The sequence below is a fragment of the Salvelinus fontinalis genome, chromosome 40 (genome assembly GCF_029448725.1).
Source record: "Salvelinus fontinalis isolate EN_2023a chromosome 40, ASM2944872v1, whole genome shotgun sequence".
Lineage (NCBI taxonomy): Eukaryota > Metazoa > Chordata > Actinopteri > Salmoniformes > Salmonidae > Salvelinus > Salvelinus fontinalis.
In genome coordinates this window covers 18,407,328-18,431,912 of record NC_074704.1, presented here as the reverse complement: position 1 = coordinate 18,431,912, position 24,585 = coordinate 18,407,328, and the positions used below count along the sequence as shown (strand labels likewise).

The window sequence follows — 24,585 nt, the reverse complement described above, 5'->3', positions numbered from 1 at the left end:
CATAAACACCCACAGGCTCATGGTCACGTACTCACACACATGCGTGAAATTATGTATGCACATGCAAACACGCACGCATAAACACACACAGGCTCAAACGCACACACACACACCACCCCCACCTACCCTCTTTCGCTGCCTGCTGTGCCCACAGCGGAGAAAGTTAGGTTGGCATAGCCTCCACTAACCCACATAATTTTTCCTGAAATCTACCCAGTTTTGACTGAGTTTGGGCTGGGCTGGGATGTGGGTGTTGTTTGCCTTGGCCTAGGGCCCTGTGTAGATCAGCTTTAGTAGAGGAAAGCACTGGGCCAAGTTTTACATAGGGAGGAACACAATTTGTGTCAAATCCTACACTCCATCACTCTGGCTACAGGTAGTTTAGCGCTAGTCTCACCTTGAGGCTACATTTGAAACGGACAGCCTAGCCTGCTCTTCTGTCTTCAGTCACGCCGATAAGGTTGTAAACCGTCAGAATCTTTGCCAGAGGGCTGCTGAAGACAGGCCTTACACACGAGAGGCCATACAGATGTAGGATATGAATTTGATCCCCCTGTTGCAGGGGAACTTTCCGTACAGAACCTTGTATTGTATTTGACGTTTAAAAATGCTTCTGAAGTTTGTAATTTCCACTTTGAAATTTCAGACTTTATTTTCCCCTACAAAATGTAAATGTATTATATTACTTATAATCCACATAATAATTATAATTTCCTGTTGCTGCATGATTATTTTCCTGCTGTAGCAAACTCGCTCAAATGAAGATCCTACATCTGTAGTCTCACATAGCCTATACAGTGGTTCTTCCTTTAAAAGTTGTGTCGCCTCACCTCTAGGCAATCAAATCGGACAGACGGCTTCAATCAAAGAGCGTTTAGCACTAGAGAGGTTTGCTTAAAGGATGTCCTGGTCAGACTGTTAAAATGGATAGCCAGCTTCAATCAGGAAGTAATACTTATAAGCCAAGAGATAGCTATAAGCCAACAGATAGCGTAGCTGGCTATTAGTCATACTATACATGCTACCCGTAATAAGAGGCACTTCCGGGTTGGATTTCATCAGGTTTTCACCTGCAAAATCAGTTCTGTTATACTCACAGACAATGTTTGGACAGTTTTGGAAACTTTACAGTGTTTTCTATCCTACTCTGTCAATTATATGCATATTCTAGCATCTGGACCTGAGAAATAGCCAGCTTACATTGGGAACGTTATTTTTACAAACATAAAAAGCTTCAAGAGGTTTTAAAGGATGTCCTGGTCAGGCTGTTAAAATGGATAGCCAGCTTCAATGAGGAAGTAATACTTATAAGCCAAGAGATAGCTATAAGCCAACAGATAGCGTAGCTGGCTATTAGTCATACTCTACATGCTACCCGTAGCCTTAGCGTAGCTTTTCACCCATAGGCACAAGACTTGCTAATCTACGTCAATCGACTCAGAGAGGTTACCTATAAGCCCATTAGAATCTTCTGTATAGATAGGGTCACATGAAAGGCCATAGCTGGCCAAAAGACTCACCTACAGGTTTTTGAAATAGAGCTTGTTGCTATTAGCATGATTACTGAGGTGATATGCATGGCTAAAGCTAGCTTAGCGTTAGCCGCACCTCCCATGCTTTGAAATGGCCAGCATGACACAGGGGGTACTTAGCTGGAAGGAAGCTTTGAGATGGGTCTCTCACACACACACACACACACACGGTATGTTCTTCTATCCTCGTGGGGACCTAAAATGTATTTAAATTCCTTAACCTAACCCTCACCATAACCCTAACCTTTACCCGTAACCCAAACCCTGAACATAACTCCCCACACACACACGCACACACACACACACACACACACACACACACACACACACACACACACACACACACACACACACACACACACACACACACACACACACACACACACACACACACACACACACACACACAGAGAGGGAGAGAGCGGTTTAAGTTCAAGGCCTGGGGACTTAGCCCAGGCATGCTGAGCGTGATATTTAGTCAACACGGTCTAATGAACTTCCTTCCACCACGCTATCCCCTTCCACTTGTAACACAGCTAACAGTAACCAAACCCCCATGTTTTATGAAAACTTAAAGCAAGGTAACACAATCTCCACAGTGGGATGTGAGTTCCTCTGTCTACCGTCCCGTTAGACATTGTCAATAAAGATTTGGGGCCTCGAAATAAACCGTGACTCTCTAGGAAGGAACCGACCAGCTTGAGGATTCGGGTATCCTCATAACTTCCCCTCAGTTAGAATGATCAGACGATGCTTTGATGTATCCCGTCTTGGGTGATTTTTATACATGGGATGTTTTATGTCTCTTTACATTTCCAATTTGCTACACCGTCTTTTCAAACAAAGTTCACACTAAAGGGAACGAAAATGTGTTCAAAGGAACTTGTTATTAAAAGACTCTGATGTCAGAGAGATTTTGGCTGTTCTTCGTTTGATCCCATCCAACAAAATCATATCCCTAAGGCCTAACTAGGCGTTTATCATATCATATACTGTATCGGCTTGGAGGTCTTGATGGGATTTCAATCCAATTTCCCTAATTAAATAATTTCGTTCTGGCCTCCCGAGTGGCGCAGCCGTCTAAGGCACTTATCGCAGTGCTTCAGGCATCACTACAGACCCGGGTTCGACTTTACTTGGCTCATCGCACTTTAGTGACTCCTTGTGGAGGGCCGGGCGTCTGCAGGCTGACTAAGCGGCCGGGTGTAAAGAAGCGCAGTTTGGCGGGTCATGTTTCGGAGTACGCATGACTCCACCTTCGCCTCTCCCAAGCCCGTTGGGGATTTGCAGCGATGAGACAAGATCGTAGTTGGATCGCAATTGGATATCACGCAATTGGGGAGAAAAAGGGGGTAAAATACAAATAAACGAAATAAAAAATAGTATAATCTCGTTCTGTATTAGCTTCAGATTTGATTACGTACTGTATATACTTTCTTGCAACCTGTACAGTATCTTGCTCACCCACAGGGTTTGTGTGATTAGATATAAGGATGAGAATAGTCTCTGCCTTCCAGGCCTGATTCTCCAGTCTCGGTTTAGACCTCCGTAATTATTATGGTTCTATTTTAAGCCTCAGCTTTCTGTGTCCCTTAGTTCTGCTTACTCTGCAGAAAGCGCACATTGTGGTTCAATTCAATATTCTGTCTTCCTGACTCGGGCTCAGCCGCATCCAACTCAGAGCTCATATCACATATCAGATCTGTTGTTCATTATGGCAAAGCAATGCAATGAGTAACACAATCACATCGCGGGATCCCTTGGTTTCCTCAAAGGCACATTTGAAATAAGTGTCGTTGACGAAACGTTTTGATAGCCCCGTCCCGTTTCACCGTTCCATCAGGCCAAATATAGAAAGTGAAAGGAAAGGTTCTGTGGTGGTTTTGGACGGGGAAGTGCGTGGATTACTCCCCGCTTTGAAGCCCTGGCCAAACATCTGCTCTCTCTCGCTCTCTCTCCGTATATCCCTCACTTTAGCTCCCTACTGCTCTCTCTCTCTCCCTTTTTCATTCCAGCACTCCATCTCTTTCTCACCTTCACCCCCGCTCTCTCTCTTTTTAAATGATCACTCTCTCTCTCTCCTCTCTCTCTCTCCTCTCTCTCTCTCTCTCTGTCACCCACTCTCTCTGTCTCCATCTTTCTCTCCCTACTAGGCGTTTACCAGCCAATGATGAGTATGTTCTGCACAATTACTGTAGCATTTGTTTTCCATGTGACCTTATTCTCACTGAGCGAAAGGGGGAGATGGAGAGAGAGGGAAAGCGGGAGAAAGCACTCCACTCTGCTAAAACCAACCTATGTTCTACCAAAGCACAACACAGTGGAACTGTAATTAGCCTACTCGTTACTGTCTGGGTTACACCAGCGGGAGTACTGTCAATGTTAAGAAGGTTTTGCAGCTGTCACTCTTTGACCTTTTAAGATGGTTATCTTTAGTTCCACATCATGAATCCGATGACGTAGAGCAAACTGGGTCATTTCTGTCAGGACACAACCCGGACCCAGAATCTAGTGTTTATTGTAGTCAAAGGCTGCCTAAAAAAGGGGTCTGATTTAATTTTGACAAGGCACCTGTACAGTAAAAGGATCGTACTTAGACAGGAAATGAGCACTCGTGAGCGTATTCCTCTAAATGCCTTTTTACTGCGTTGTTTGAGGTCGAGTGAACTCAGCCTAAGCACGGTTTCTAGTCTGGTGTGTGGGAACCCAGTGGACACACACACACACACACACACACACACACACACACACACACACACACACACACACACACACACACACACACACACACACACACACACACACACACACACACACACACACACACACACACACACACACACACACACACACACACACACACACACACACACACACACACACACACACACACACACACACCACAGACCACACACCACACACCACACACACACACACACACACGGGTCCCTGCAACCAATAACACTGCCATGATGACTGAAACCTGTTGAAACAACAGCCCATTCCTTTTACTTTCTACTCTACTGTCTGTTCAGATGATGGTCAATATGCAGTTGATTAGACGACCCGCCTTTTATATGTCTTGTTTTAGCTTGTTTCATTTTTACAGCTGCCCACAACCCCCCTTACTGCCCTGCCCCCCCGCCCGCGTCCCATCCCTGCTGGAGAATGACACTTGTTTTTCCACTTTTCCATGTTCTATGATTCATAACCTTTCGAGGAAAACATGGTCTATTTGTTGTTGTTTGAATCCCAGACTGCCCCTTTAGTCTCTCTCTAGTCCACCTGCACTGTAATGTATTCCATACACGTGCAGTACAGTAAAGCAAGACATATAGCTATTTTAGAACATATAGTCACTTAAAATAACTGACCGTCAGCAATGGTTATTACATTCATAGTTGATGTAATATGGTAATGTTAGCCACTGTAATCAAACAAAACATGTGTGCTTCCAATAACAGCTCTTGTAGCATTTTATGATTAACTCATCGTTTAGGTGGTGTGGCCGTCCCACTAGAGAAAATAAACATATTTTCTGTGTTTATTGGACAGGATAGATAGAAAGAAGTTTATAGGAGGAGAGGAATTGCTAAAGTGGTGGGTCAGATTTGAACCCATGGTCGCAGCGTTAGTACTTGTTATCCAGAGGCAGTAGCGTCGACCGCTCGAACACCCCAGGCTACGTGAAACGTTTTCGCGATTTTTCCCACACAAAACACAACAAACCCCGCCAACAAACAGAAAAGACACGACAAACATGGTCAACATCAGGCAATGCCACGTAAACAGCTCGATCCCATGATAAATCTCTTGGAGCCTAATTGAGCTGCCAAGCCAATTGGCTTCCACTGTGTGAATGGGCAAACCCTGACTCGAGTCTTCTCCAAGGGGGATGTCTTCTCTCTTCTCTGGGAAAACAGCGTTTATAGCCTGTCTGTCTGGAGGCTAAATGGCACGGCCAGAAAGAGGGGACACCAACTAACTTCCTACTAACAACTGTCCTGAAAGAGAGAGAGAGAGAAAAGAGAAAGAACCAGCTTCTGTCCATATTGCATTTGGACAGAGTGAGTTTCCTGGAAAATGTTGACACACGGACAGTAGTTGGTTGGAACATATGAGAACGTTCCCTCGCTTTCTCTCTCTGGTCTCTCTCTCTGGTCTCTCTCTCTCTCTCTCTCTCTCTCTCTCTCTCTCTCTCTCTCTCTCTCTCTCTCTCTCTTCCTCCACAGTCTCTCTCCACTCTGGTAACTGCCTATGTGTGACGAGATCCAGCAGCCTTTCTGTTTCTAATTTCTCTGCTCTTTTACCGCATCTGACTTTCTTCAGAACTGGATTTATAGGGGAGCTGGGCCTTGTCAAAGCCATGTGGTGTCTGTCAGCCTGGGAGCTGAATGTATAGGGGAGCTGGGCCTTGTCAAGCCATGTGGTGTCTGTCAGCCTGGGAGGTGAATGTATAGGGGAGCTGGGCCTTGTCAAGCCATGTGGTGTCTGTCAGCCTGGGAGGTGAATGTATAGGGGAGCTGGGCCTTGTCAAGCCATGTGGTGTCTGTCAGCCTGGGAGGTGAATGTATAGGGGAGCTGGGCCTTGTCAAAGCCATGTGGTATCTGTCAGCCTGGGAGGTGAATGTATAGGAGAGCTGGGCCTTGTCAAACCCTTGTGGTGTCTGTCAGCCTGGGAGGTGAATGTATAGGGGAGCTGGGCCTTGTCAAGCCATGTGGTGTCTGTCAGCCTGGGAGGTGAATGTATAGGGGAGCTGGGCCTTGTCAAAGCCATGTGGTGTCTGTCAGCCTGGGAGGTGAATGTATAGGGGAGCTGGGCCTTGTCAAGCCATGTGGTGTCTGTCAGCCTGGGAGGTGAATGTATAGGGGAGCTGGGCCTTGTCAAAGCCATGTGGTGTCTGTCAGCCTGGGAGGTGAATGTATAGGGGAGCTGGGCCTTGTCAAGCCATGTGGTGTCTGTCAGCCTGGGAGGTGAATGTATAGGGGAGCTGGGCCTTGTCAAAGCCATGTGGTATCTGTCAGCCTGGGAGGTGAATGTATAGGGGAGCTGGGCCTTGTCAAAGCCATGTGGAGAGGCTGGCAGACACGCACACAGCCGTGACCTATTTCTATTAGCCCCTACTAGGTAGGCAGTGATATACAGCCGTGGCAGCTCACACATGCAGCTGATAATGGCTGTGACTCACCAGGACCCTGTCACATAGGGATTTAGGAGACTGTATATCCTCCGCTTGTCAAGTCAGGTGACCTTTGGAAGAAAATGGCTCCTGAATTGTCTCTTTGCTAAATTATGGCCGAATTCCATAGAGGTGGATGGGTGGGATTATTTTCTTTTGAACATTTGCGGTAGCTTGATCTATAAAGTTTCCTTGCTAAAACTATGACCAACTTCCATTGAGTCGGCACATAAAAGTGAATGTGTTTCGTATGGTATTGGCAATTTTTATCGAGGGAGCATGTTTCACACATTGAATGTAGGACTTTAAAAAAGAAAGGAGAGCCCTACCGTACTGCCTCTTATCTCACTACTATATGTGTTGCATGCCATTCATCAAAACATATGTTCAGTCTAGGAACTAGCTAGCCAACAGTAGCATAATAATGAAGTAGCATAGCATCAATGTCACAATGTCAAATTCACGTTGGCAGTTAGCACTGAGGAAAACCTATGCCTCTACAGTCAGTCCAACGTTAGCGTTTTCGCTAGGCTAAACATTAGCATAGCATAATTTGCATAGTATTATTAGCATTTTGTGAAGCTAACCGATTCTGACAGGTTTCCAAACTCACTGTACTGTGTGCTGTCAGACCCCAGACTCTTCTGTAATGTCTACAGTGGGACCTACTTTGAACTTCAATGCCTTTTAGACAATGCCTATGGGTTGAAGCCTCAAACACTGTGGTGGACCATTCAGAGCTTCAAACATAGTATTGCTATAGTAGTCTTGTGGTATGAGTGACTTCCAACCTGGATTTATGGAAAACCAAGGAATATTTGGGAAGTTACTGGAATTTCGCAACCCTACCAATGACCAAGGTAATTTTTTTCCGATGAAGAAACTGTTGTACACGGACATGTTTTCCATATGGGTCAAATAGGTCTCATTTCCCAATGTGACTTGGCGGGTCTTGCAGAGACATAAAATGGGGGGTGTGAGGACTTGATTTACTCAAGCCTGTGTGTGTGTGTGTGTGTGTGTGTGTGTGTGTGTGTGTGTGTGTGTGTGTGTGTGTGTGTGTGTGTGTGTGTGTGTGTGTGTGTGTGTGTGTGTGTGTGCGCACAATGTGGTATCAAACCACATTATAGGACCTCGCCATATGACTGTTAATACAGTCAAGAGCTGATTGTTGGACTCTATTGGAGAGAAAATAAATTGTTGTGCTCGTTGCCTCACTCTCTTCTCTTTCATACTGTCAGAGAGTGTGAGTTATTGTGAATGTGTACATACGTGCATCCGTCAAGAGTGCGTGTTAGCATATGGCGTACGCCTGGTTGCGTTATAGGCTGCAGAAAGTCATAAATTATCCTGTATCTTCGAGGTTCACTGAAAGGCAGCTTCCCTACTATTTACGACTCTGAATAGTCCACTTTGAACCCAAATGTTACGGATGAAATGCTTGGGGAGCCTCCGAACTTCGAATAGACAGTCGGAGAATCTGGATTCGTGCTACCGCTGCAGAACTAAAACACAAAGACACATGCTAACTGTCAGGGTGGGATCGATGGCTTCTTTTCCTCTCTCTTTTTGTTTCGCCTTGGTTTGGTTCCCGATTTGAAATGTGTTTTTGCATTCAATCAGGTCTAGGTAGAGGCGAGTCAATTCGAATCAAAAATATGTATTGTCCCACAAATACCTCTCGAACTACTAGACTAGGATTTCTTTCTTTTTGAGACTAAATTCAAGTCAATCCTTAACCATTGCACTGATACAGGGTCAGCTCTTATTTAATCCCCTTGATGGTTTCAGGTTAGAACTCAGTTATGGTCATCTGATCCTAGATCTGTGGTTCAGGGACAACTTCTACCTCCTTGAGGGACAACTTCTACCTCCTTAGTGTCCTTCTACCTCTCCTTAGTGTCCTCTCAGGGACAACTTCTACCTCCTTAGTGTCCTCTGCACTCTGGGCACATATGGGCTCTCACCCTGTCCCTCAAACGTGAACCTAACCCTAGAGTGCTGATCAGGTTCTCTGTGTCCATATAATGTCAATCATTATGATTTAAAATGGAAAACTGATCCGTGATCAGTACTGCTACTCTGACACGCCTGGTGGTTTTGTAATGACAGCAGCTTTCCAAGCAGGTGAAAAGTTCCCTGGTTACATCACTTCACTGCTCTCCATGTAGCCGATATAAATGAAATCCTGGACCAAGACAAACACTAACACCCGATCAATTCTGGAGTTCTTTGGGAATTGTAGAACAGTTATTGTAATTTATAGCCTTAGCAAACTGCTGCGGATGAAGGAGCTAGAACGATGACATATTTCCATTATTGAATGTAAATCAAAATGTGTAAGTGTGTTTGGAGTCCAAGCACAACTATTAGGTGTCATGCCTAAGGCCTTAGTAATGATGGTAGTGATATTTAGCAGGGAGAATGGCTGGTAAATGTGTTTGTGTGTCTGTCTATTTTCTTTCTGTGTCATAGTGTATAAAGAATGTGTGTGTGTGTGTGTGTGTGTGTGTGTCGCCACGTGACTCTGCACAAACTAATGTGCGTGTGTGTCTCTTTGTTATAGGTTGGTGGTTCGTCAGTACAGCTGAGGAGCAGGGTTGGGTGCCGGCCACATACCTGGACTCACAGAACGGCACTAGAGATGACCTGGAACTTAGCACCGTCAGGACAGGAGAAGGTAACACACACACACCAGCCATTCTCCCTGCTAAATGGCCCTACCATCATTACTAAGCCTAAGGCATGACAACTAATAGTTGTGCTTGGACAGCAGGAACCTCAAGGACCAGGGTCAGAGCAGGAAACAGACAATGTAACGAACCAAGTGTCTGTTTCCGAAGGAGTCTTGTCTTGTCATGACCTCTTTTTATTTTGCAATAATGTTTAGTCTGATTGTTTGGAGGGCATATTTCATCACTAGAGAATACGCTCCCTTCCCTTTTGGTGCTTCGGGATGACTCTGTAGCGCCTTAACTGTGTGTTACACCCAGGCAGGCAGACACGCACACACAGACATACATACACTCGCTCACCGTTAAAGTCATATTACCTCTGTTTTCCATCGATTTTAGTAACCCATGGAAACTACCTGGTATAGTGTAGTCATTATGCCGTAATGCTTTGTGTGTCATAGACTGCCACCAAGGTATGTAAGGCTCTCTCCCTGTCCCTCATTAAGACACATTGCTTTATGATCCTCGCGCTGGCCCATGGCACTGTTACACTGTAAACTGGCACGCCACATCCCAGCATGTGATGACAGGTCCTCTGCAGCTGCCGTGGCCCCCAGCTCCCCTTAATGCAGACTGCAGTCACTCCACAGAGAGAGAAAGAGAGAGAGAGAGAGAGAGACGTACTGGGCTGGTAGTGAAAGTCTGTGATAGCCTTTAAGGAAAAATAAGGTAATGTAGCTGGAGCCTGGAAATACCTAGGGATCTGAAACAGGCACACACAGAGAGGAAATGCAGACACACACACACACACACGCACACGCACACACACACACACACACACACACACACACACACACACGCACACACACACACACACACACACACACACCACACACACACACACACACACACACACACACACACATCCCTCCCATCCCGCAAAACACTCCTCTATCAACACCTTCCCCATTAGAGCCTGCCGACTCAGTTTTCACACACCACTGCTTATCTCATATCTCAGGTAACTATCCTGTCTCCCCTACCCTCCCAACCTCCCCCTCATACTCATTAAGCCCCAGTCTGCTGTCATATAAACCAATAGCAGACTGTAGCTAGCTCACTGAGGAGGAACGACAGGGCCTGGTAGGTCTGGTCTATTGGAATTACCCTGAAATAACGTCTGCCTTTTGTGGCTGTCTCCAATCAGATATTTCAATCAGGAGGTCAATGGGAGACGGAGAGAGAGAGAGAGAGAGATGAGAGTAGTTTGATTCTGTCCTCCTCTCCTCACTCCTCCGTTTCTCCCTCCTCCTCTTCCCTCCACTATGAAGGGAGAGATGAGAGTCATTTGATTCTGTCCTCCTCTCCTCACTCCTCCGTTTCTCCCTCCTCCTTTCCCTCCACTATGAAGGGAGAGATGACAGTAATTTGATTCTGTCCTCCCTCCTGGTCACTCGTTCCTCCGTTCTGAACGTCTGGTTTATGTCCCGCTAGGGAATGCGTTAAGGAAGGGAGGATAATGACGAGTCATCAGAAAGCAACGAGTTGGACAGTATCACAAAGGGCTGTTTTACTTTACCGTGAGTCAGTGGTGTTGCAAGAGTGGACCCTGCTTATGAGGGCGACTGGAACGGAACAGTTTACCAGAGGACATAGCAAGCTGTTACGGTAGGCTAACAGGCTAACATGAAGATTTACCCTTATCTATTTTCTCCTATACAGTTGCTAGAAAACCTATTAGCAACACATTGGTCACATATGTAGTTTGCTGGGTAATCTTAATAAACCATGTGTACAGTACGCTAGGGGCTAGTATGATACTATGTCACACAGATGTAGCATGTCTGTGACCATTTCAAAAGTCCCAGACAGACAAAACTTTATGAATGGGGATTGGCCTTCTAGAATACAGTCGTGGTGAGAACCTTGAAGACTAACAGATTTCAGTATTCCAGACACACTAGATTGGATGATACTGTATCACACATCATGTCATCAGTGCCATATGAATAGAACAGGCTTGGAAGCTCTAACCCTGGCATTTTGTAATGAATGGAGACGCCCGTTCTATTCATTCTATTTCTATGATACATCATGTCATCTTTGCCATAGAGCGAGAATGAATAGAACAGGCTTGTAAGCTCCAACCCTGGCAATGTGTAATGAATGAGACACCCTTTCTATGCATTCTATTTCTACGATTACTACTTCCTCTTTTGATGTGGGGCTTGTTTTTTTGATGACAGACGATATGGAGGATAGTTTCTCTTTCGTAAGGAAATACCTCTGTATTGATGACCTAGCTGTCACTGTCCTCAGGATGTCTGTGGTTCCACTGGTTCCTTCATAAGGTCAGCGTAACTTAGTCCCCCAGAAATACTCACCCTTTAACAAGTTTAGCTGCTTGACTGTGAAACGTGCGCGTGAACTCATTATCATGACAGCAATGAATATCAATTCTTTCTGCAAAACCATTTGCCACTACACTATTACAAATCATGTTATTTACTATTCATAGCTTAAAATGGACACCGTTTATTTGCTGGCTTTCCATGTCATGTTTTCACCATCCTACTAACTAACGCCGGCTTTTTGCCTTCTTTCATTTTGTAATACGCTTCTTAAGTTCATGTTTCTTTGTTTTTCTTTGGTTTCTCCGTCCGTCCCTTCATCAGTTACTAAGAGACGCAAGGCTCATCTGAAGAGACTGGACCGCAGATGGACCTTGGGGGGCATAGTGAACCGCCAGCAGAGTCGAGGTGAACACACAGTCAACACACAGTCAACACACACACACACACACACACACACACACACACACACACACACACACACATTTACATTTTACATTTACATTTAAGTCATTTAGCAGACGCTCTTATCCAGAGCGACTTACAAATTGGTGCATTCACCTTATGACATCCAGTGGAACAGCCACTTTACAATAGTGCATCTAGATCTTTTAAGGGGGGGGGGGGGGGGGGGGGGCAGAAGGATTGCTTTATCCTAGGTATTCCTTGAAGAGGTGGGGTTTCAGGTGTCTCCGGAAGGTGGTGATTGACTCCGCTGTCCTGGCGTCGTGAGGGAGTTTGTTCCACCATTGGGGTGCCAGAGCAGCGAACAGTTTTGACTGGGCTGAGCGGGAACTGTACTTCCTCAGTGGTAGGGAGGCGAGCAGGCCAGAGGTGGATGAACGCAGTGCCCTTGTTTGGGTGTAGGGCCTGATCAGAGCCTGAAGGTACTGAGGTGCCGTTCCCCTCACAGCTCCGTAGGCAAGCACCATGGTCTTGTAGCGGATGCGAGCTTCAACTGGAAGCCAGTGGAGAGAGCGGAGGAGCGGGGTGACGTGAGAGAACTTGGGAAGGTTGAACACCAGCCGGGCTGCGGCGTTCTGGATGAGTTGTAGGGGTTTAATGGCACAGGCAGGGAGCCCAGCCAACAGCGAGTTGCAGTAATCCAGACGGGAGATGACAAGTGCCTGGATTAGGACCTGCGCCGCTTCCTGTGTGAGGCAGGGTCGTACTCTGCGGATGTTGTAGAGCATGAACCTACAGGAACGGGCCACCGCCTTGATGTTGGTGGAGAACGACAGGGTGTTGTCCAGGATCACGCCAAGGTTCTTAGCGCTCTGGGAGGAGGACACAATGGAGTTGTCAACCGTGATGGCGAGATCATGGAACGGACAGTCCTTCCCCGGGAGGAAGAGCAGCTCCGTCTTGCCGAGGTTCAGCTTGAGGTGGTGATCCGTCATCCACACTGATATGTCTGCCAGACATGCAGAGATGCGATTCGCCACCTGGTCATCAGAAGGGGGAAAGGAGAAGATTAATTGTGTGTCGTCTGCATAGCAATGATAGGAGAGACCATGTGAGGTTATGACAGAGCCAAGTGACTTGGTGTATAGCGAGAATAGGAGAGGGCCTAGAACAGAGCCCTGGGGGACACCAGTGGTGAGAGCGCGTGGTGAGGAGACAGATTCTCGCCACGCCACCTGGTAGGAGCGACCTGTCAGGTAGGACGCAATCCAAGCGTGGGCCGCGCCGGAGATGCCCAACTCGGAGAGGGTGGAGAGGAGGATCTGATGGTTCACAGTATCGAAGGCAGCCGATAGGTCTAGAAGGATGAGAGCAGAGGAGAGAGAGTTAGCTTTAGCAGTGCGGAGCGCCTCCGTGATACAGAGAAGAGCAGTCTCAGTTGAGTGACTAGTCTTGAAACCTGACTGATTTGGATCAAGAAGGTCATTCTGAGAGAGATAGCAGGAGAGCTGGCCAAGGACGGCACGTTCAAGAGTTTTGGAGAGAAAAGAAAGAAGGGATACTGGTCTGTAGTTGTTGACATCGGAGGGATCGAGTGTAGGTTTTTTCAGAAGGGGTGCAACTCTCGCTCTCTTGAAGACGGAAGGGACGTAGCCAGCGGTCAAGGATGAGTTGATGAGCGAGGTGAGGTAAGGTAGAAGGTCTCCGGAAATGGTCTGGAGGAGAGAGGAGGGGATAGGGTCAAGCGGGCAGGTTGTTGGGCGGCCGGCCGTCACAAGACGCGAGATTTCATCTGGAGAGAGAGGGGAGAAAGAGGTCAAAGCACAGGGTTGGGCAGTGTGAGCAGAACCAGCGGTGTCGTTTGACTTAGCAAACGAGGATCGGATGTCGTCGACCTTCTTTTCAAAATGGTTGACGAAGTCGTCTGCAGAGAGGGAGGAGGGGGGGGGGAGGGGGAGGAGGATTCAGGAGGGAGGAGAAGGTGGCAAAGAGCTTCCTAGGGTTAGAGGCAGATGCTTGGAATTTAGAGTGGTAGAAAGTGGCTTTAGCAGCAGAGACAGAAGAGGAAAATGTAGAGAGGAGGGAGTGAAAGGATGCCAGGTCCGCAGGGAGGCGAGTTTTCCTCCATTTCCGCTCGGCTGCCCGGAGCCCTGTTCTGTGAGCTCGCAATGAGTCGTCGAGCCACGGAGCGGGAGGGGAGGACCGAGCCGGCCTGGAGGATAGGGGACATAGAGAGTCAAAGGATGCAGAAAGGGAGGAGAGGAGGGTTGAGGAGGCAGAATCAGGAGATAGGTTGGAGAAGGTTTGGGCAGAGGGAAGAGATGATAGGATGGAAGAGGAGAGAGTAGCGGGGGAGAGAGAGCGGAGGTTGGGACGGCGCGATACCATCCGAGTAGGGGCAGTGTGGGAAGTGTTGGATGAGAGCGAGAGGGAAAAGGATACAAGGTAGTGGTCGGAGACTTGGAGGGGAGTTGCAATGAGGTTAGTGGAAGAACAGCATCTAGTAAAGATGAGGTCAAGCGTATTGCCAGCCTTGTGAGTAGGGGGGGAAGGTGAGAGGGTGAGGTCAAAAGAGGAGAGGAGTGGGAAGAAGGAGGCAGAGAGGAATGAGTCAAAGGTAGACATGGGGAGGTTAAAGTCACCCAGAACTGTGAGAGGTGAGCCGTCCTCAGGAAAGGAGCTTATCAAGGCATCAAGCTCATTGATGAACTCTCCAAGGGAACCTGGAGGGCGATAAATGATAAGGATGTTAAGCTTGAAAGGGCTGGTAACTGTGACAGCATGGAATTCAAAGGAGGCGATAGACAGATGGGTAAGGGGAGAAAGAGAGAATGACCACTTGGGAGAGATGAGGATCCCGGTGCCACCACCCCGCTGACCAGAAGGTCTCGGGGTGTGCGAGAACACATGGGCAGACGAAGAGAGAGCAGTAGGAGTAGCAGTGTTATCTGTGGTGAGCCATGTTTCCGTCAGTGCCAGGAAGTCGAGGGACTGGAGGGACGCATAGGCTGAGATGAGCTCTGCCTTGTTGGCCGCAGATCGGCAGTTCCAGAGGCCACCGGAGACCTGGAACTCCACGTGGGTCGTGCGGGCTGGGACCACCAGGTTAGGGTGGGCGCGGCCACGCGGTGTGAAGCGTTTGTATGGTCTGTGCAGAGAGGAGAGAACAGGGATAGACAGACACATGGTTGACAGGCTACAGAAGAGGCTACGCTAATGCAATGGAGATTAGAATGACAAGTGGGCTACACGTCTCGAATGTTCAGAAAGTTAAGCTTACGTTGCAAAAAATAAAAATAAAATACAAGATCTTATTGACTAAAATGATATAGTACTGCTGGCTGGTGAAGTAGCCTGGCTAGCAGTGGCTACGTTGTTGAAAGTGAAGCTGGCTAGGTAACCTCGACAATTTCACTAAATTTCTCTAAACTACACAATTATCATGGATACAAGGACAGCAAAGACAACTAGCTAACACTACGCTAATCAAGTCGTCCCGTTGTAGTGTAAGTTTCTACAGTGCTGCTATTCGGTAGAAGTTGGCTAGCTAGCAGTGTTGGCTAGGTAGGAGGACGGCAGCGCGGCAGGCGAAAAATAGCTGGCTAGCTAACCGATAATTACTCAAAGCTACACAATTATCTTAGATAAAAAGATAGCAAAGAAAACTATGTAGCTAGCTAACACTACACAAGTCAAGTCGTTCCGTTGTAATGTAATCGTTTCTACCGTGCTGCTAATCGGTGGCTAGCTGGCTACACACACACACACACACACACACACACACACACACACACACACAGAAACAAACACACACACACACACACACACACACACACACACACACACACACACACACACACACACACACACACACACACACACACACACACACACACACACACACAGACACACACACACACACACACAAACACACAAACACACACACACAAACAAACAAACAAACAGACACTCTCAAGTGGCCTCTCTCAGAACCACACACATACACACTCCTTCCTTCATCGTAAGAAAACTCATTTTAAATCCATGACAGTCAGCCAACAACAACTCCAGCTTAACGCCAACATCACAAACAGCACATTGGGTGGTCGTGTAGATTTCAGCTCCCCGAGTTACATTTACCACACTTTTCTCTACTTTTAGAAAAATCATTATTTCTTCATTATGCTCTGCGTAACAGAATAATGTAGTAACATGAAACAGATTAGATAATGAGGGGTATCTGATTCAGACAGCACAACAGTAACAACCTTGATGGCCAATAACTGCTCTCAACATTACTGTGTGCAGTGCTACTTCATGTACTTATACAACTCCCTCCAGGGTCAGAACCATTCCATTTTAATGACTGAGTTTTTACTGAACATTTATTGGTAAAGATATGTTCTCACACTCTTGAATGTATCACGTTGCCAAGCTCCCCTGGACACTGCAATACTGGAATACGTCTCAATGGAGAGTTCCTGTTGAGTCATAATGAATTCTCTTTGATGGACCCAGACAGACATGAGCCTATGTCTCATATTGTCTAGTATTTCATCAAACTGGTCCAAGGTCAGCTTTGCATTTATCCTCTAATGGTTATGGTTAGAATCCGGCTAAGGTAAGCTGATCCTAGATCTGTGGCTATTAAAAGGCTACTTCTACCCATATTTGATAAAAAAAAGTAGTCACTATATTGAAGGATGAAGTTGTTATATACGCTGATTGAAGGTCTGTTAGATGTTCTCTGTGATTGATATAGATAGGATTTGGGGAGGCTGATCCTAGATCTGTGTCTGTGGCCTACTCCTACACCTAGAGCCAGAGCAATTTCTCATCCCTCTAATGAGACCAGGAGAGATCAGCCATCTGGTTTTAGGATAAGTTTTAACCCACTCACTCCACCTGGCTCTGTCTTTTGTCTGTTTGTTTACTGAAACTGACCTGGGACTCATATAACTTCCCAGGCTACCAATAACATACATGGGGCGTGACTCACCTGGTATAGCTTAACTCTGATCCCAGACCAGTCAAAGAGACAATAAACATAAGTGACTCAGCAGAGCTCATCCAACACAGGGGGAACTTGTGTCAGATGGTATGAGTTGGTGCCTGTGTTGATGAACTTTATACAGGCCTACGATGACCTATATACTTCATGGCCAGGCGTTTTTTCCAAACCACATGACCTGACCAGGAAAAACTCCACTTCCTATTTGTAGTCTTACTCATTTATAACTTGGGACATCGTTTTTCCTTTTTAGATCCTCAGGAAAAACCCCAGGTCCTATTTATACTGCACAGGAGAAAAAATACTAGTTCAATACCCAGCCAACGATTTCCATGTAATGACTACATCCAGCTCTTTTGGATACTTTTGGTGAATGTACTAATATGGGATGCCAGAGCCTCGCCATGGTCTCCAGCCAGAGCTGAGCGAAGCATTTACAGTTAGGTAGCTAGCTCTCTCAGAGGAGTAACAGCAGGATGAATGGGCTGGCTGGAATAGGCTGGTGGAAAGTGTGAATGTGGGGCAGTAGCCCGTACTGAAGCCTGGCTTTAATCACAGACACGAGCCTATAACAGTGGATGGAGCCACTTCTGTGTGTGTCAGCCACTGATGTAACTGTTGCCGTGAAAGACTCAGGACAATCATTGCGTGAGGCATAATTAGTAGGCGTTGTCATGTATTTGTTTGTAGTACTAGTACTGATATTGATTACTAGTACTGATATTGATTACTGCATTGTCGGGGAAAGTGCAAACAAGAAAGGCATTTCACTGTACCAAAACCTTGATATCAATATTCTATACGAATATCATATCCAACCTCCCAGATGACTTCACTTGAGCCTCTGGGTCAACGTACTGTACATGCCTGTGTAAGGATGTTGTACTACAGATATCAACCAGCAAAAACAGATAGTAGTGATATATTGTCCACTGTTGCGGCTGACACATTTTAACAGCCAGGGTTTCAGGTCATTTGGCAGTCCAATGTTGCTTTCAGCTGACCCCATCAGAAGCACTGCTGCACGCTAACTCATTAATGACTTCTGGATTAGAGGTCTTGTTTCCACCCTACAAAATTATCCCACCATGAAAATACTGCTGACTGTGGTCGGAAACTTTGTTTTTGAATTTGTTCCTTTTTCCACATCTCTAATTCTCTGATTCTCTCTCTCTCTTCCCCCATCTTTGCCTGGCCTTCCTTTTTACTCATTCCTTTTGTCGCTGTTCTGAGGTGGTAATGAGAGTTATGAATGCCAGGCGAGGCATGTTTGTATCAGGCAGCGCCTTGAGGCAGCATGCACAGACCATTTCAAGCAGTGCTGAGTGATTAGTGCTTTTTGGGGTCGGTTCGGTTTCGGTTCGATTATAAAAAACAAACAAGGTTTTTGATAATTTAAAAAAAAACATTAAATTCATTGTGAAATAATGGGATTAAAATGATTTTAATGGGAATTCCAAAGCCAAAAATAGTGAACATTCAATTGCCCAAACATTGAAAATATTCCATTGTCTCTGTCAGGTCCACATTGGGTAGACATCAATAGAAAAATAAAAAATCACTGTGAAATAATTTTTCACTTGTGTATATATCTTTGTTTTATTTGATGACTTTATTATCTCTAATTCCTTAAAGTCATCATCTCATCTCTGCTCAGGCCGTAAAAGCCAAACAACCTTATCTCTGTTCTCCCCACGTTGTACTTTCTTTAGTCACTCTATTTAGCTAAGCTAGCTTGCCTTAGTATGCTGCAGAGCTGTCTTCTGACAAAATCATTTTACTAGTCCTTCAAAGTAGATAAGGCACACTTTGACAAACTGTCTCAATCCCTCTCTCTCATCATTGAGTACATTCCTCTCTCATGCAGTCCATGCAGTCTGTGTATAGTAAAAGTCTATCCATCTCTGTCTGCACCAAGAAGAACAGGTGCAATGGATTATGGTCATTTTAGTTAATTACCTAATTTCTGCACTGAACTAGATTGAATATTTGCCTAATGAAAACTACAACTCCCTTCAGCCAGGTGTCCCACATAGTTCTTGACTTGATTTATTATTATTTGATTTCTCACTGGAGAAATGGAGTGTTGGGCTCACAAAAAACTAAACTAAATGGAATTCAAAAATTGAACCAACGTCGGATAATCGCTCAGCACTAGTTTCTAGGAAGCTAAAAGTTGAGTTAAGCGTATCAGGGACATGATCATTGACCATAAAGAATACTTAGAATTACTCTGCCCTGAGTGTTTTCTCCATAGACATAAATAATGGATAAATACTGTATCTCATGGTTCACTCTTTGAAGATGCACTCTTGTCATTAGACATGGACTCTTTCTTAATTTATCTTTCCATGATTACATAAATACTCTACCAACCTCCTTCTCAACCTTATTGCAAGAGTTTTGAGAAAGAGGTGAGGAGAGAAGATGGGAGGAATTAAGAAAAGATCCATTGAGAAAGAAGCATGCATGAGTTAGAGAGGAAAGTAGGGAGTCTAACCTTACAATATTAATGAATTGTCTTCTTAACAACTTATCTGAAACTACCCCGAAACACTCTTTACTAATGGAATACTTGACCCATTTGCTAAGAAATATAATATTTTTTCCCAGTAGTCAAGGTTTTAGTTACCATGGAAACGAGATAGTAAACATTGTAAGGAGGGAAGATAAGTGCCAGGTGCTAAATCTTATGGATTAACACCACAGAGGAGGAAGAAAAATGGATTACTTTGTTGTTGTTCCTTCCCTACATCAGGTCAATCGGTCTAAAGTTCTTAACTTTATGGCCAAAATACTCCCAAAGAAGACAAAGCAGGAAGCTAAATGGATCGCTTTGCTATTGTTTTATAGTCCACTTACTCTGACCCTACCTCAGGTCAATGGGCCTGCCTTTGGTAACTTTATCGCCAAAAATACTCCCAAGAAAAACAAATGGATCCCTTGTTATTGCATTGTTCGGTCAAACGCACAAATTCTTCTGACCCAATGTTAGGTCAGTACAGTCTGATTGACTGGTCCGATGAAATCCATAGGTGTTGATTGGCTAGTGACAGCAGGATGACCTCACCTCATTGATTACCTCATGTGTTGTTGACAGGGCGAGTCGTTGGGTCCAGTCTCCTCCACCCTGTTCCTCTGTCTGTATGTCTAGAGAACGGGATCAGTTACAGCAGAGTCTAATGGGATTTATGGCAGTGTGCTGATAACCTCCTTCTCAACTCACTGTTTGGGGCTTTGGGCCCAGCTGACTGGTCTAAACACTCACTAAGACGGTGTGAGACACATACAGATACACAGATACACAAACTGTACATGTCCAGAAAGCATGCTCACACACGTGATACATATGTTTGAATACACACACACACACACACACACACACACACACACACACACACACACACACACACACACACACACACACACACACACACACACACACACACACACACACACACACTCACACCGTATTCCCTCTCCACCTGCAAGTACTCAGACATCCTCAACCACACCCACTCACACACACCGGCCCTACACACACTCCCTGTGCTACCCAGTCCCAAAGCCCCTAGACATTCCTTACAGCTCTCTATAATTGACCCAAGCCCCTCAGCTCCCTCTGGAATGACAGGCAGCAGTAGAATGTGTTCCCACTAAAACCTCACCTCAACCCACCCATTGTAAACAGACTGACACACACACACATTCACACCTCTGGAATTCCTGTTTATCCTGTCTCACTTCCCCATCCCACCCAGGGACACATTGGCTGTGTCCCAAATGACACTATAGTCATCCTATAGTGCACTATTTATTGCATAGTGCACTGCTATTGACATAGTCAAAGGTAGTGCACTATATGGGACAATATAGGGGATCATTTGAGACACAAGCCATTCTCACCGGACCAACTCCGATTCTCTCCCTGTCTTCATCCCCATTCCCTCCCATGCCCCTGTATATCTAAACCATTGAAGCAACAGCTGCTTAAAGTGGCCCTATCTATCTACCCCCCACTACTACCTCTCATACTTACACTTGGCTTTTCCCACAGTAGTTGAATTCCCCTACGGATCATCCCACTCTAGAGTGGCCGCGGGGATTTCCCTTGTCTCCAAGTGGAGCCAGTTAAAGATCTGAGAGCTTCCACAGGTTCCTTCTCTCCAACAGGGAGGCTCCGGCTCCACACTGCAGCTCTGGAGCTCTGCAGCCATTTCAAAGGGATCCAGTCTGCAGTGTTGTTCACTCAACAGTGTTTACAGTGGCTTGTGAAAGTACTCACCCTCCTTGGTATTTTTCCTATTTTTTGGCCTTACAACCTGGAATTAAAATAGATTTTTGGGGAGTTTGTATAATTTGATTTACACAACATGCCTACCACTTTGAAGATGCAAAAACAAACAAGAAATAAGAAAAAGTAATAAAGAAAACTTGAACGTGCATAACTATTCACCCTCCCAAAGTCAATACTTTCTAGAGCCACCTTTTTCAGCGATTACAGCTGCAAGTCTCCTGGGGTATGTCTCTATAAGCTTGGCACATCTAGCCACTGGGATTTTTTGCCCATTCTTCAAGGCAAAACTGCTCCAGCTCCTTCAAGTTAGATGGGTTCTGCTGGTGTTCAGCAATCTTTAAGTCATACCACAGATTCTCAATTGGATTAAGGTCTGGGCTTTGACTAGGCCATTCCAAGACATTTAAATGTTTCCCCTTAAACCACTTGATTGTTGCTTTAGCAGTATGCTTAGGGTCATTGTCCTGCTGGAAGGTGAACCTCCGTCCCAGTCTCAAATCTCTTGAAGACTGAAACAGGTTTCCCTCAAGAATTTCCCTGTATTTAGTGCCATCCATCATTCCTTCAATTCTGACCAGTTTCCCAGTCCCTGGCGATGAAAAACATCCCCACAGCATGATGCTGCCACCACCATGCTTCACTGTGGGGATGTGGTTCTCGGGATGATGAGAGGTGTTGGTTTTGCGCCAGACATAGCGTTTTCCTTGATGGCCAAAAAGCTACATTTTAGTCTCATCTGACCAGAGTACCTTCTTCTATGCGTTTTGGGAGTCTCCCACATGCCTTTTCGCAAACACCAAATGTTTTTGCTTATTTTTTCTTTAAGCAATGGCTTTTTTTCTGGCCACTCTTCCGTAAAGCCCAGCTCTGTGTACTGTACGGCTTAAAGTGGTCCTATGGACAGATACTCCAATCTCCGCTGTGGAGCTTTGCAGCTCCTTCAGGGTTATCTTTGGTCTCTTTGTTGCCTCTCTGATTAATGCCCTCCTTGCCTGGTCCATGAGTTTTGGTGGGTGGCCCTCTCTTGGCAGGTTTGTTGTGGTGCCATATTCTTTCCATTTTTAAATAATGGATTTAATGGTGCTTCATGGGATGTTCAAAATTTGGGATATTTTTTTATAACTCAACCCTGATCTGTACTTCTCCACAACTTTGTCCCTGACCTGTTTTGAGAGTTCCTTGGTCTTCATGGTGCCACTTGCTTAGTGGTGCCCCTTGCTTAGTGGTGTTGCAGAATCTGGCACCTTTCAGAACAGCTGTATATATCCTGAGATCATGTGACAGATCATGTGACAATTAGATTGCACGCAGGTGGACTGTATTTAAATAATTATGTGACTTCTGAAGGTAATTGGTTGCACCAGATCCTATTTAGGGGCTTCATAGCAAAGGGGGTGAATACATATACACGCACCACTTTTCTGTTTTTTTTTTTTAATTCTTTTTAGTACTCTTTTTCATGTCACTTCACCATTTTGGACTATTTTGTGTTTGTCCATTACATGAAATCCAAATAAAATCCATTTAAATTACAGGTTGTAATGCAACAAAATAGGAAAAATGCCAAGGTGGATGAATACTTTTGCAAGGCACTGTATTACGGGTCCACAGTGGGTCCTGGCAGGGTTGCCTCTGTCGCATTCTAGCTGTGATAAGGAAGGGGTTGAGAGTGTTGTGGATGTGATGAGAGGTTCGGCCAGTAGAGGGTGCTGTTTTGTGTTTGTATTGGAGGATACGTTTGGAATGAATACAAATAAAACAGATAAAATGGATAACTGGGTGGTTCCCGATACTTTTACCTCTGTGTTGCTTTCTAAGAGAACATTAATCGATTGAAATACTTTGGTTGTTGCAGTAGATATCTCTTGACTGGGAAATTCAATGGGAGTTCTCCAAGGGGTTCATTACTGGGATTTACTGAACAGAAATGTTGATTCTCTCCTTTTTTCTGTCCTTCCTTCCATCGACCCGTGTAGAAGAGAGGTACATGACGGTGCAGCCGTACGCCAGCCAGGGGAAGGACGAGATCGGCTTTGAGAAAGGGGTCACCGTGGAGGTCATCCAAAAGAACCTGGAGGGCTGGTGGTACATCAGGTGAGCATCACCTCCTCCCATTTGTCCTTATGGTGGAGGGCTTCCTATGATTGGTCCTCACCATGGAGTGACAGGCACCTTAGCCAAAGGAAAACGAAACATTGCTCCGGTGAAGAATTCACACCTATTAGTGATTTTATGTTGGATTGGCCCAGTTCCAATTACAATTCAATCCTACACTCCCTTCAACAAGACCTATAGGCTAGGGAAGTGAGTGAATGATCATATTGGAATCGGACCAAAAGTGAACGTACATTTTCTCACACTCTAATGAAACGAGTCCCCAGCGAGAGCGTTTCTATCATTATTTTCGGAGATGTGATCAAGGCAGAGGTACGTCTGTTGAGTGGTATTGTAAACCTTTAACATGTGGCTCGTTGGAGATCCGGTGAATGTGTTGTGTGTGATCTGTTCGGTGGAAGAGCGACAGAGTGTGTTGCATGCTCAGTAAATGTGCATTTCCTGGCCTGTTGTTTGTAGCTTCCTCATGGCCCCGAAGGCCTTGTGAGCTCCACTCTCCACTCCCCAGCGGATGATTACCACATGCTACTCTGGCCTCTGCTCTGGCTTAAAGAACAGGCCAGAGGCACCTTGATAGGGGAGGACGGGCTCATAGTAATGGCTGGAACGGAATCAATGGAATGGTATCGCACACATCAAACACATGGTTACCTTGTGTTTGATAACATTCCACTTAATATGAGCCCCCCCCCCCCCCCCCCTCCACCCCCCAGCAGCCTACTGGCTCACACACCCCACAGTGTTCTACTGCTCTGCTCAGAATCAGGCTATGTTCTTCTATGTGTATGAGGACATCTAGTGGTCGTAGACAGTCAGTGGGAGAATAAACAAAAATAAAGACTCCCTTTGACATCGTAAGTAATTCTTGCATACTTGTCAACCTTGGCTGAAGATGTAGTCAGATGTTTTACTGTTGATGTACCAGTAGTATTACTGACGAACATAACGTGGAAGTAATTACAGTATATTGCTTGTAATGACTTTGTAGTCAACACAAGATGCACTTTTTGACCGGTAAG

At 45.6% G+C, this 24,585-nt stretch overlaps 1 protein-coding gene across 7 annotated transcripts in view; it reads left to right on the top strand.

The window, feature by feature from the left end:
• Window positions 1-24,585, top strand: part of LOC129839762 (SH3 and PX domain-containing protein 2A-like) — a 122,795-nt gene that overhangs the window by 85,237 nt on the left and 12,973 nt on the right. For 5 of the 7 annotated variants that reach the window (XM_055907397.1, XM_055907396.1, XM_055907395.1 and 2 more), the window contains 3 exons: window positions 9,279-9,392; window positions 12,063-12,146; window positions 23,428-23,545. In XM_055907397.1, coding sequence (XP_055763372.1) covers window positions 9,279-9,392; window positions 12,063-12,146; window positions 23,428-23,545 — 316 coding nt within the window. The remainder of the gene's footprint in view (window positions 1-9,278; window positions 9,393-12,062; window positions 12,147-23,427; window positions 23,546-24,585) is intronic. The other 2 variants (XM_055907398.1, XM_055907400.1) reach the window with 1 other exon arrangement.